The sequence below is a fragment of the Diorhabda carinulata genome, chromosome 7 (assembly GCF_026250575.1).
Source record: "Diorhabda carinulata isolate Delta chromosome 7, icDioCari1.1, whole genome shotgun sequence".
NCBI classification, from domain to species: domain Eukaryota; kingdom Metazoa; phylum Arthropoda; class Insecta; order Coleoptera; family Chrysomelidae; genus Diorhabda; species Diorhabda carinulata.
The window spans coordinates 22,150,923-22,165,271 of NC_079466.1; the positions used below are offsets into that span (position 1 = coordinate 22,150,923).

Here is a 14,349-nt window from a genome sequence, read left to right on the forward strand (position 1 = left end):
ACCTGCATCTTTGTGGAAATCTCTGGAGACGACGAGTCCATTCGATGCAAAAATTGTAGATATAAAATTTTTGTATCCTGGAAAGAATGATCGACCTCCAATGGAAGAGGATGAGGAAAGTGACTAAGTTTTTGTGGAATAAAATTGCTTTCCATTTATTTCTATTGTTTTTATTGTTTTTTTGGGATCGGAAAATACGTCGATGCTATCAATTCGGTCAGATTAGGTTAGGTTAGGTTAGGTCCGGTACGTTTTTAATTTTTGATTAACTTTTTCGCGTATGCGCACGATTCCAGGTATATTTTCCTAGTCCTTATTCGATTGTGACCATTCCCTATCATTTTTACCTTTCAATTCCCTGGTGTTTTTCGGTTTATCCGACATCGCATTCCAAAGAGGATTAAGGATAAATAGGTGACAGTTTTTAATTTTATGCGTATGCGTACTCTTTCTGTAGCAGTACTAGACTCGTAATCACAGTTAGTATATAACAAATACGAAACCAAATAGTCTGAAGTGTTTGAAAAGTAAGTCAAAAACAATAGATCTGATTAACATTTGATTTAAAGGCTAGGTGAGTGTTTCAAAATTAGTATTTTCTTGTTACAAAATTTAGTTTGCCAGTGTTGTTGTTCTTGTGAATGAAACTGTAGTTTACCTATGACTATAAAGTAACTATTATTAATATTTGTAGGTATAGAAATTCTGAATGTATGTAGGTCATAATTAAACGAGATGCATAATGATTCGGATAAATTTGTTCTTTCATTTCGCAGGTGAGTGGATACAATGTGTGGAATAATTCATATATTTAGTTGCAAATCTGTACTTGCAAAAGCCTTGATTATTCCTTACATAATCAACCTCAAATGATGGAATATAAATTGAATTCTCGATATATAAAAATGGAATGAATTCTTTATTTACATCGATTTTAACCAGTTGTATTACAACATTGGATGTGTAATATATAAATAAGAAACTTTACTTTCATTTATGTCACATTTTATTAATTTCATCGGTTTAACGGGGCTTATTAGAAAAATATTTATTTCTCTTAAAAAACAATATCAAAGTTGTCATTTTTAGAAGAAAACATCATCAAGTGTTAAGTATTTCAGACTAAAAATGCTTCTAGCTAGTTGTGCTGTATATTTTCGGAAAAATATTTTGAAAACTTCAAGCACCGTTCTCAAACAACTGACTGGAACATTCTCTCTGGTGATGTTGACTTCGAATTTTCTAGATTCATAAAAACACTAACTAGCCTGGCATTTACTCATTTCCAGTGCTTAAGAAATTTAATTAAATAGTCTGTTAATAAACAGAATCAGTTTTAACAAAATTTTAGACTGGGTTTTCCCACATTTTGTGATAAGATGTGTTTAAAATTTGTAGGTCTAAGAAATTGTTATAGACTTTTTATTTACTATTAAATTTCATAAAAAGATTTATTAAAATACATATGACGAATTGTGAATACCAGAATACATTGCGAAAATAAATGATAACCTTTGATGGCACTGAAAATGAGGTTGGATATTTTAATTCCGCTTTTGTAAGCATATATTTCGATATAAAAATGAGGCAATTAACAAGAACGAAACTGAGGCTGCACAATTATTTGATCAAACATCATCAATCAGGTATATCTACTAGTACAAAAAAATTCCCTAGGAAAAACGTGAGTTACAGGGGTATCATTCTGCTGGATGTGGTGCACAGGGCCGTAGAATCATAAGAAATAGATTCGGCAAATACTTGGCTGAATAACAAGCACAAGATGGCCTTAGAAACGGAAGTCAATAAGTCAAATTTTCATACTGATAGTAACCAAGAACAATAGCTATGACCAAGGAGGTTTAAACATGGAATTCCTGTTTATGGAGCTCGAGCATGATAGAAAACATTTATTCCAGACCCTAGCAATCTCGGAATACCTAAGAAAATACTACATTTGATAAAAATGATACTAAGACTGAAGTAGCTGTCGAAGGAAGGAAGGAATTTACGCAAATTATGTGATACTTATAATTAGAACGAAAAAATTCTTTTAAAGGAAAGCAATATAATATGAATTACGCCTAAGACCATACTGAACACACTGTTTACACTACCACTCATAATTAAACTGTCTGACAGGCGTTTCGATAACCATGTTATCGTCTTCAGAGATTGGTAGACTAAAACCTATTAACTTGACCTGTTTTATACTAAATTTTCCCACCACTAAACCTTTTCTCGCGAAAATTAATTAAGCTGTGTTCAACAAGCATATAACAAATTAGAAGCAACTACCCTTAATAGCATTTTTACCACATTAAAAACATAAATGTATATTAACAGGTGCAAGAAATTCCTCATTTAATTAAAACAGAACTTTTTCGCGAGGGTGCACCAACCGGAAAATATTTATCTTCCAAAGAAAAGTACAATATACACAAATCATATTTCAATAAAATTTAGAAAAAAAACTAGAAGTTAATATAATGTACTTGTCTTAATCGTTTTAAGTTTTATTCTATTTTTTTACAATAAAAAACGCAAAATGTATATCATATTTTCTAGACTTATGTTTATTTTAGTGTATAACTTTTTTTCATAAAAATATATGTCTTACGTGAGTGTCATCATCAGGTATTGTAACTTTAGCGTTGGTAAAATAGGTGTTGAGGTCGGTATTTTCATAAAAATAAGACGGTTCTTTCTTCCGAGGATCTTCACAATTATTATTATCCGTAGACATTGCTTTAATTCACACTATTATTTTCACTGATACTGCGACACCTCATATTACACAATAAAACAAAAATAATGTTTATCCACTTAACTGATTTCCCTCACCACGTAATTAAAAATATGGTACATACAGAGAGGCATGTTAAATCGGTATACGGAGACACATAGACACGGAAAAACCGGAAAGTTATTTCGTTAATACACTCTGTATAGTACAAATACTCACTTTAGATAAAAACAGATTTAAAAAATAACGAGATGTTTATTATATTTACATGGTTACCATAACATTCTTTATTGTAATCTCTTATTTGTTTGATGAGTTTCTTTCCCTTATGTCTGGCCTTATATTTACAATTACATTTTTTGTTATTTTATTTCAGTTTTTAATTATTAAAATGTTAGACATATATATTTTACTTTTATGAAAATAAATATATTTTGATGTTTCGGTTTTGTTTTATTCTATATTTGATCATGTGGATCCTCCCATCACTACCCATCCTGATCTAGCTCAAAGGCAGTGTATAAATTCCACTACCATGCCACGTATTCGAAAAGGAAAATATTCAGCAATTAGAATTGCTGAATTAATTAGAGCCGAAAAACTGAAATCAGTTGACAAGATTTTATACGTAGGACAATTTATGGTTTGTATAAGAAGAAATAATACAGCAAAAGGTAACAAATTATCCAGAATATAATTATGCCAGTTTAGAAACATTGGGTCATGTTTTGTCAGCAGCAGTGTAAACACAAACAACTGAATAAACGGATAGCCATTAACGAGTCGTCAAGTTATTTGCGTCAGATAAAAGCCTTCCAAGTTCTAATAGACACATAATTTATCAAGAATAAACATGGCTTGACAATCACGATGTAGTAAATTGTTGTTTGAATGGGCCATGTTCTAAAGGGAATATTTTATTAATATCTGCTAAAAAAAATTAAAAACTGTGCAGCTGATTATAACGAAGATATGACAGCAAATTTATTAAAAAAGACTACCTCCTTACTATTACATATTTAACCTTATAGAGTTAATATGGGCTAATGTAAACTCAGAATTATGAAAAAGTAATCAGTCTCCAAAACTGGGTAAAGATGTTGTTGAACTCGTGAAGAAAGTTCTAGCAGCACACCGCCAACAGGTTTGGAAAAACTGTGTTGAACATGTTATCAAAGAAGAAGATGTGGTATCACCCTCCTTACAACCCTTCATAATTCAATCAAATGATGACTCAAGTTCAGACGATTATTTATCAAAATATTTGGAATTGAAATTTTTTTTTCTATTTACCAAGGATTTATTTCCCTTCAAGGTTTTTGCTATGAAATTTCGTTTTCCGGAAGAAAAAAAAACGAATAGGGTACAAAAACCGCTCAGTCACTTCTGGTATCCTGTTTAAACCAAACTCCCTTACAAGCAGTTACATTTGACTCGTCTATTTGAGTTTTATAATTTAATATTCAGTTGTAGCAAGTTAACGAGGTATAATAATGATTTTTTTATAAGTAGTATTTATGTTACCGGAAATATATGAATTTAGGAATTGTATACAAGTCCTAGGAAATTTGTATAATTCCGAAGCTATTTGGGAAATGTATAAAATATTGTTTCAAAAACTATGTAATATATAAATGTCCTAGGAAATGTGCGCAATTCCTAGGAATTGTATATAATTCCAATATCGTATCGGGAATTGTATAAAAATAATTTTTTCTGTAATGAAACACGTTGTTAAAATGAGTATAATAATTTTAGGTAACTGTCATATCGTAAAATACAAAAATCTCCATATTATCTTATTAATTGAAGCTTCGAAAATCAAGTATCTAGGAACTTTTAAAAAGTATTTATCACAAAATCGACTTATATTATTCTCAAAAAGTAAATCTAACCCACCCCTCGCCCCGCTATCCCCGCATACCCATTGCTATCTCAAATACTTTAATTTCCGGTTGCTATTTAGACAATGCATAGATTTCCCAGGAAATGCGTCTAATATAATTTGTTTTACACATTTCCTTGTGATTTTAGGAACTACATATATTTCCGGTAACATTGATAAAAATAATAAATTTATAAAATGAGGTATCTACGCCTATGGTAGATCAAACAAATATGTCGGCAAGGGTTTCGAACCAGTTTTTATAATCTGCAATTGATATTGGACAAAAAAATGGGTTTCTCAAAGTTTTATACTCAGTGGACATCTACTCGATAATTCTTTGAAAAAATAGAGATGCTTAAAAATATAAAAATTGAGTGTATAAGTATTAAAACTAATCTATGTGTGATATTTATGAAAAATATTGACATTTATCAAAAATGCCTAATCGATAATATATCGTATATTTCAGATATTTTCGTAAAAATCGTGAGAATGAAATCATGATGTTACACAACCTTGTCGAAGGTTGGTTTTTATTGTTTTCAAAAACTATATATGTCAACATATTGTAAAATACAGTACCATCAGCCTCGCTTGTATACTTATCAATAAACAAGTATGTTTCGAGGATATAGGGGGATTTTTTTATTTATCGACGGTGATTTGAAAATTGCGTTCAATTAAACAACATTATCATTACGTGATAGAAGTTTTAATATGAATTTGACCACGTTATTTATTTATTTAATCGACATTTCGAGGACGAAACTCTTACTAATTTACCGAAGAAAAATCCTTACTAGTATACCGAATGGTATCTTTGGATAATCCTATAAAATCAAAATAATAAATTATACGTATATTGGGTATATAAATAAGGTGGAAATCAACAAGAACATGACATAAATAACAATGTCCAGCTCAAACTATAAATTTTAAAAGAGTTCGGAAGAAGATAGCAGCGGAAAGAAAATAAATATACCTCCTTACCACTTCCTTGGTAATATAAAAGCGAGTTAACCCCGGAGTATGTTACCCTTTATTTTCCACAGAATATTGTACCAAAAGTGCGATTCCTAATAACCTACAGCATCCAGGCTAAATCCGACAGCAGTACCGTGCGTAGTGAATCTTCCTCTTTCGATCCTGATTGTCCACGATTCTCTACGTCGCTCAGTGTTCACTTGGCAGCCGTGAGATCTGGAAGTATTGATCACCACCACAACCACTAAATGCGATATTTGAGCAGTACTCCGGTTTATCTACTATGAACCTAGTCAGCGCATTTCTGAAACTTCCCGTGGCACAACTGTAATAAATTGAAAAGTAACGTTGAGAATGAAGAAGTGCTTGTCACAGGAGCTATTGAAGAAATTTGAGTGGACTATTATGCCCCAGATTTAGCCACTAGCGATCATTCCCCTACTTAAAAGAATATTCAGGTGGCAAACGCTTTAAGAGAGACGATGATGCCGGAGCAGAGTCACACGCTTTCTTAACGAATTGGTGGGGAACTTCTTCTACTACAAATAAAAAAGTTGGAGCACCATCTTCAAAAAACTGTGACGAAAAAATAGAGATTATGTTCTAAAATAGACAATAGTGTATGCGATGTATGAATCAATAACAATAAACAATGTTTTTTATGTAAAAAATATTGGAACCTAGCTTCTGGTACAATAGTCTTGTTTCCCATTTTTTTTCTATTTCTAATTAGGCTATCTTTTCATGGTAATCTATTGTGATATCCCCTAGAATTCTAAGTCGTTTTTCCGTCAAAGCAGAGCTCCAGCAGAGCAGATGTTCTTCTTCTTCTCCATTACAGTCTTTCCAATAGTTGTCCTTTGTTACCCTCCATGGAGGCTTGTGCCAATAGTACAATACCTACTGGTCACTCCAATGGTCTTCTGCATTAAGTGTTTGGTGAATCTTTTTTGCCTTTTTCTTCATTGATCCTTGGCTAAATTGTTCTGGATATCGTTCACTCACTTCTGTTTAATCTTAGATATCGAGCTCTTACGAGCTCCTGAAGAATGGAATAAAGAAATAAATGGTTGTTTTGTGGGGTCTTTTGAAAAATATATTAACTAATAACTGATTTTTCAGCTAATTATTAGCATGAAATAGCTCCTATATGACCAACTTTCCTGTACATTTCTTCACCAAGATTTACGCTGGAATTTTTTTTTCTTCTAATTTTTCACATACTTTTTAATAAAAGACTAGATTGATTTGATTTTTTCATTCATTGCCAACCTTCAAGAGCTACCGAAGCAATTTCAGAGTTGTAACCTTTTTTGGCTAAAGGCTCATATAAATGATTAATTCCATGAAAAAGTTGCTATGTAATTTGTGAAATCTAGTTAATTTGATTGAAGATACTATCATAGGATGAGAAAAATTTAAAAATGAACAAATATTCAGTTTAATATAAAAAGTTTGAATCAAATCTTCTTCATCTTCTTCTGTTATCCATTATTGGATGTTTGCGATCACTTCTTACCATTTTATCTTGTCTCTGCTGCTATGAATTAGTTCTCCTGTGGTTCTTATCATTATCCAATTTTTGATATTGTGGACCCAATCCTCTTTATGTCCAATCACCTTCCTCCACCTATTTCTCCAACAAGAATGGTACATCTCCCTCCGAATGACATGTCCTAGACCATGTCCATGGAATTCTGAAAATTCTTTGGTAGATCCATATCTCAAATGCTTCCAATCCGTTCATGGTGTTCACTTTCAGTGTTTAACCTTCCATTCCGTACAATTTTGTGAATCTTATTCTGAGGTTGAAATTCGTAAACACGTTTTTGAATTCCATGAATGAGCTCCTCGTTTTGTCTACTCGTTATTTGATCTCTACGTCTGATTATCATGATTTACATTTTTCCATTCTGAAACTCATCCAAGTTGTGGGTGATTACCAGGAATTTTGTCTTTTTCATATTGATATTGATTCCCATAAGCCCATTGGGTATTCCAACCATGTCCAGGAGTCTTTTGAGGTCATTCATGTTGTCTGCTATCAGGCATATCGTATATTGTTGATCCATGTGTCATTTACTTTGATGCCTAATTGTTGAATCAATTAATTTAAGAGAAACTATTAAATATTTTTACTGAATTATGTATTATTATCAAAAGTTATTAAGTTGATTACAAGTTAATGGAAATTTGATAAGAAAATTCCATGTAAACATGGAAACAAACAGATAAACCAACAGACTCAGTTGAAGTATAGTAATAATCAAATTGAGTAGATAAGCTCTAAAATTCCAATGGATTAAAAATTTAAAAAATACAAACGATTCGTTGTAATTTATAATTTTGATATTTGGAATAGTTTTGTAAATTCCAAAGTGTGATTCAAATAATTGAGATTACTTATATCATGTAATTTATCTTAACCACATAATTGATGTGAAGTAATGTGGAATAGATTATTCCAAGCAATTATATGAAAAAAAAAATAGTTTCCCATGAGCTACATACGTAGAATGAATAAAGAATAAACGAAAAAGTTTAATTATCAAATTTCAAATGCTTCAGGAACAAAAAAGCTGGCAGGGGCAAGCCGAAATCTAAAACCACTTTTTCAACAACATCGGGGTGGTCCATAAGGAATTTTTTCCACTTGGTGAAGAACTTGATAGACTTCGAAAAAGAGTCGACAGAATACGCCCAGATATCGCGAATAAGTGGATGCTGCTTCACAATGATGCCCTTTGCTTCTACACGTGGAGTGTGACGCTGTTTTTAGCTCTTATGAACGTTCAATTGATCCAAGAACAAAAAACTTGCATAAGAAAGCGGAATGTGAAAATATCATTGCCGTAGTCCCTAATGAGTTTGTTTTATATAGCGAAGTACTCCATAGATTTCTCAAAAGGATCAATAGAATGCGACCAGCAGCACCCAAAAAATTGAGTGCTGCTCCCTGGCACTTTGCCTCTACATGTTGAGTAGGACGCAGTTTTTAGCTTCTAGAAAGATTCTACACTTACCATAGCCACCTTATTTACCGGATATATCGTACTGAGATTTCTATCTTTTGTAAAAATCTAATGCGTCGTAAAAAGGACATATTTTGATTTAATTCAGTAAATTACAATATATAACATCAGATAAGTACTAGCTTTTACCCGCGGCTTCGCTCGCATCGAATCCATTAAATAAGTATCAGAAATCATTATAATAGAAAAGAACGAACTCTGTAGCTATATTAGAACCTGAGATATAGATCTTTGAATGTAGAATAATTGCCAAAAACCTACAAAATTCCATAACTCCACATTGAATGTCCGCGCCTAGCTCCTCTCCAACTCAACCGATTTAAGTAGTCGAAAACTCAAAAGAAAGAAGGTGTTTCAGCGAGTGTTCTTAAATCAAAACGAACTCTGTAGCTATATTAGAACCTGAGATATAGATCTTTGAATGTAGAAAAATTGCCAAAAACCTACAAAAATCCATAACTCCACATTGAATGTCCGCGCCTAGCTCCTCTCCAACTCAACCGATTTAAGTGTTCAGAAACTCAAAAGAAAGAAGGTGTTTCAGCAAGTGCTCTAAAACCAAAACAAAGTCTCTAACTTGAATAGAACCTGAGATATTGAGGATAGAACGTGTGTATGTGAAAAACTCCCATAAGTAATGTACAGAGGGAAATCGCATTTGAGTATAACTTGAGAATGGTGAAAATTAGATGAAATCCGATGGTTGATGGCTGATCTGTGCATCAATACCTTTCATTGAAAAAAAAATTAATCAAATCGGTTGGGTAGAACGCCTGAACGGACTCGGAATGGAAATCATCAGTTTTTTTAATATATAAAGAAGATTTGTGAATAGTATAAATTAGTTTTTCAAGATTCAATATGGGAATTATACTACGAGAAACTGATAGCTTAGAGCAAAACCAAAATATATTTAGTTGAGACTAAAATCATTTTTTCCCAATTGCGTTATAGAGTTATTATAGAATGGTTATTGTCTTTTAATACTCAGGTGATCCAGAAGACTAAATAGTGAATAAAAACATATAAAAATTCTTGGCTCTCCAACAAACAAAGACAAATTTTGTTGAATTTAAAAAAAAAAACGACCTTAAAGCGCAAGTTCATTCGTTCGAAATTGTTGTGAAAAAATTAGTCAAACCTCATCTGCTTTTCTCCAATCGCTTTCTATTTTCAAAATGGCTTGTTAGAAAGCGTTTTCACAAAAATGAAGAGGTGATAGGGTATTTTGCGGAATTTCTCATAGATTATGTAAAAACCAAACCATCCAAAGATTATATTTGGATGGTTTGGTTTTTACAATTAACTTTTTTACTCTTCCATTAACTTCGCTTCGAAAATAATTTGAATGATCTAGAAGCTGAATCGTTTATAACATTAAATATAAAATGATTTCGTTTAGACACTTATTCGTCGTTGCATTCAATTGCGATAGCTTCTAAAAATATATTTTCGAAAATGATTCATTTCCCCAGCTAACGAAAAATCGGATTCCAAGTGAAGTTCTGCTGATTTAACTCTTGTTATTTTTTTAATTTGGAAAAACCTTAGAGCATAAATAAGGATTAGAAAAGATGTAGGCAAAATCTCTCAATGTTCTTACTACAGCCCCTTTCTTTCCATTTTCTATGATCGTGAACAGCATTAAACAATTCAGTTCATGGATAAACTACCAATAAATGTCATTAATGCTAAGATGAATAAGACGTCGGTTGGAAATTATAGTTATTCAGTTTAAATTGAATAGAAAAGAAAATTGATGATTTCGATGGAAAGTTGATTTATTTTTGGCAATAAAAATAAATAACAAATAAACCAATTAATTTCAAGCATTTTATCGCCTGTTTTATGAAAATGATTTAGACATTCAACCAGTGGGATTGTGACCTTGTGATGTATTTAGTGTAGAAACTAATTCTTAGTAAGTTGTAATTGAAATACATGAAAAATTTAGTATTTTAGCTACAATATTTGCATTTTAGATCTGAAAATATTGTTATTATTGGGCAAGACAATTGGAGTTACGACAAGTGATAGCATTAAAGATAATTTATTCCAGGATTTGTAGCAATTCTGGAAATCTTTGACTGAAATCTACAACAACACCTTCGACATAGTTGATAGTTGTTTGGTTGTACATAATTGAATCAAAATTCGCCTTTTTACAACGTTTTCTATTTTTAAAGAAGAGAAAAATCACAGGACGATGTATCCTACGAATAGGGTGTCTATGCTAACTCTGGAATCTTTCCAGAAGCATCACACATGACGTGCGCAAGCAGGCATCAACAGCCCGTGAAGCAGTACATGTTCGCGATGTTTTTGCGAAATCTGTTGACCCTTTTACGAAGTCTATTAAGTTTTCGCGGTAGAAAACTTCAGTAGGTAGAACAAACTCCTAATGGACTACCCCGATGCCGTTGAAGAAATGGTCTTCACTTTCGTCTTACTCATAGGAGCATTTTTGCTCTCAGATCATTTGAACTTTTGTTTGAATTCAAAAAACACAGTTTAACAAAACTAAAAAGCAACTTTGCGCTATAATCAAACTAAAAACTAATAATTCTTGGCACAAGAATAAAATTAGAATTACTGAATATTATTCACTGAGTAGAATTTTCTTTTCCACTATTCTTTTTTTTTTTGATAACCTCGAAATGTCTCTCTAGGGTAAGATGGTCGGTAGTGTTTCTTGATGTCTGTAGAACAAGATTTAAAAAGAAATGCATTGTACTTTTCAAGCAGAGTGCTGCTCTATAAGGGTTCATTTCCGATGCCTCAGAATACGAAGTAAAAAGTCACGATTTTTGGTAATGGTGGAGATTGATAGTTCTGAAGCCTGTGCTGGTTAGGATTCAACCTAAAATGAAGTGTTTCGACGATTTAGACTATAGTGAGAGGATCCAAACTTCGTTATTTCAAACGGAATGCTATGGTTTTTATTAAATTTTTGGAATCCACGAAAAATTTCAATATAACTTAATACGAGGTGTAGTATGCCTAAATTCCACCATTTTTGAATTATTTAACATTTTCGAAATTTTTGGACACATGCAGCCATCCACTAAAAAAATTATATTTCTAAATTTAAGTGAATCAGGTCTAATATTTTTGAAATTTGGACAAATAACATCAAAAAATGTATCAAAAATTAAAATACTTTAGTCAATTGAAAAATATTTGAAAACACTACACTAAGAGGAGAAAAATAAAATTAAAAATTTAACACTAAAGTAAATGTTCGAAATGGTTGCCCCCAATTCAATTTTCTACAAAAACCATTAATTTGAGATATATGAGTCCCCTTAATTTGAAGCGTAGAATGGTAAAGAGAAAAATGAGGGTTGCAATTTGAAAAAAATTAACTTTTCCGGAGTTTTTAGATAGCGAAATTCGGCACCATCTTCTGAACACCCTATATAAATTTTTGTCAAGGTTTTCACAAATTTTGAAATCTGTAAGTGATATTTGTCCAAATCTCAAAAATATTATACCTGACGCACTTAAAATTGGAAATATAATTTTTTTAGTGGAGGGCTGCATGTGTTCAAAAATTTCGAAAAAGTGAAATAATCAAAAAATGGTGGAATTTAGGCATACTATGCCTTATATAAAGTTATAATGAAATTTTGCGTTGATTCCAAAAATTTAATAAAAACCATAGCATCCGGAAGTTTCGAAAAACTGAAATTATTTTAGCTCAAAGCGAGCATTTCGGAAAATCCATGCAAGCAAATTTTCAGAGCAGCCGTCGTGAAAAACCCTGTACATACCTTTGTCAAGTCAAACAGTTTGCACTTTTGAAGATATAATTAAACTTGTATTGACAATTATTGTGGACATAAAAGATTATTAAGAATATTTTAAAGTTTTCTTTTTTTTTTTAATTAACATAAACTGAAATTTTTTACCAATCTTATTATCTCTCTGAAATATTTGGTGAAGAAAATATGACCTGCGGGCTATGATAAGTTGGGAGATTCGTTTTATCGAGAAAATTGTCGATGCGAAAGTCACCATTAAGTCAAATATTACGATTTTGAATTGTTAATTACACTTTCAAATGCTTCTTTCTCTGAATGGTGAATGGTTTTGGCATCGGTGCGGCGATATTCAGATTAATTGTAGTGAATTTTTAAGGTATCGTCGAAATCTAGTTCCTTACGCAATAAAAATCTCGTTTCAACTGTTTACCATGACCTTCTATTATATAAACAAATTAAATACTTACGGTACTATTATCGGGAATAATAATTTTGTCGTTCGAAAAATAGGTATCGACGTCATTAACCTCGTAATAATACGGCGATGGTTGTTCTTTAGGAGATTCTTCTTTGTCACTTTCCATGTTCACCGTTTTCGCAGCCGACGCGTTAACCTCACGATTCGAGAAACATAACTACAAGCACCGTCCCATCACTTTATTGAATATTATTCAAATAATATATCAACACTTAAGTAATTTCCCTCACCACATGCACAATTTCCAGAACTTATCTCTTGTTTTTAATAAGAGTTTACGTGTGTGTAGATAAAACACTTCAAATTGTTAATATTTTATATCGGGTCCATTTTTTCAAAAATTGTCGGAATTTTAATCAAATACCAAAAAATAGTGCGGGCGCATATTGAATTTGTAGCTTATTTACCGATACTATTATCATTGTTGAGGATTTTCGGAAATTATAACCTTGGGGTAGATAAATCAACTTAATTCTATACGAAGGTTCAGTTGGTTTATTTCAACTTTGACTATTAGAAGCTTTAATGAAGCAAAAATCAAGCTACACCCATTGAGAAGTTAAAGTATAGTTCTAGAGCTAAAACTCTACTCCATTATTTAGAATATACGTCCTATCAAAATATTGTGTTGTGTGTTTTCATTGGAGGAAAATGCTGTATATTGTATACCGACTCCTCTATATGTAAATAAAGACTTACCCCAATCGGTATTACAGGGTGAAAATTGAACTATATCTTTAAGATCACTGGGTTTTTAATTACACACCAATTAACATAATAACTATCTCAACGATTTGATTAAGAATTTTAGCGTCAATATTGATAAGAATCAGTAGGCGTTAAAGAAACTTTTTCCCGAGACTTGACAGTCATTAGCTGTCTTTGGATGTAATAGAGTACGACTTTGATGTAAAATTAGCCTTCGCGCTAATTGAACATTCAAATATCCTTTGCTTGTTTTCCAGTTTACTGTTGATTCTTTGTGTAAAACCTAACGATTGCAGAGTGTAGGGATTTAACAGGTCCATAATGCCTTTAGACCCGATTGTTGTGGCAAGAATTGTTGCGCTGTTACGAGATAGTCGGGGGCAACGTGAAACTGCAAGAATTGTTGGTGCTAGTCTTTATAGTTTACAAAGGGTGTACCAGCGCTATCTGGAGACTGCCCTGATCACTAGAAGACTAGGGTCTGGGCGAAAAAGAGTTACCACTCAACGAGATGTACGTTTTTTGGTATCCACAAGTTTGCAGAATAGGACAGCTACTACGGTTTCACTGCGAAATCAGTTGAAAGAAGCGAGAAATGTCAACGTTAGTTAATGGACCGTTAGAAAAAGACTTCATGCTGCTGGACTGTCCTGCAGAAGAATGGCTACAATAACTAATTCATTTTGGTATCTATCAACCTTGTCGTCGCGTTCAGTTCAAATCAGTTCATATTAATCTTTCGACCTTCG

The 14,349-nt window shown here is 32.2% G+C and overlaps 1 protein-coding gene across 2 annotated transcripts in view; it reads right to left on the bottom strand.

Moving 5' to 3' along the window:
- Positions 1 to 13,131, bottom strand: part of LOC130896457 (protein Malvolio-like) — a 28,615-nt gene extending 15,484 nt beyond the window's left edge. Inside the window, exon 1 of one of the 2 annotated variants that reach the window (XM_057804598.1) lies at positions 12,882 to 13,131. In XM_057804598.1, coding sequence (XP_057660581.1) covers positions 12,882 to 12,998 — 117 coding nt within the window. In that variant the 5' untranslated portion in view covers positions 12,999 to 13,131. Of the gene's footprint in view, positions 1 to 2,620; positions 2,813 to 12,881 lie in introns of those variants that run through there. The other variant, XM_057804597.1, reaches the window with a different exon arrangement.
- Positions 13,132 to 14,349: the final 1,218 nt, after the last annotated feature.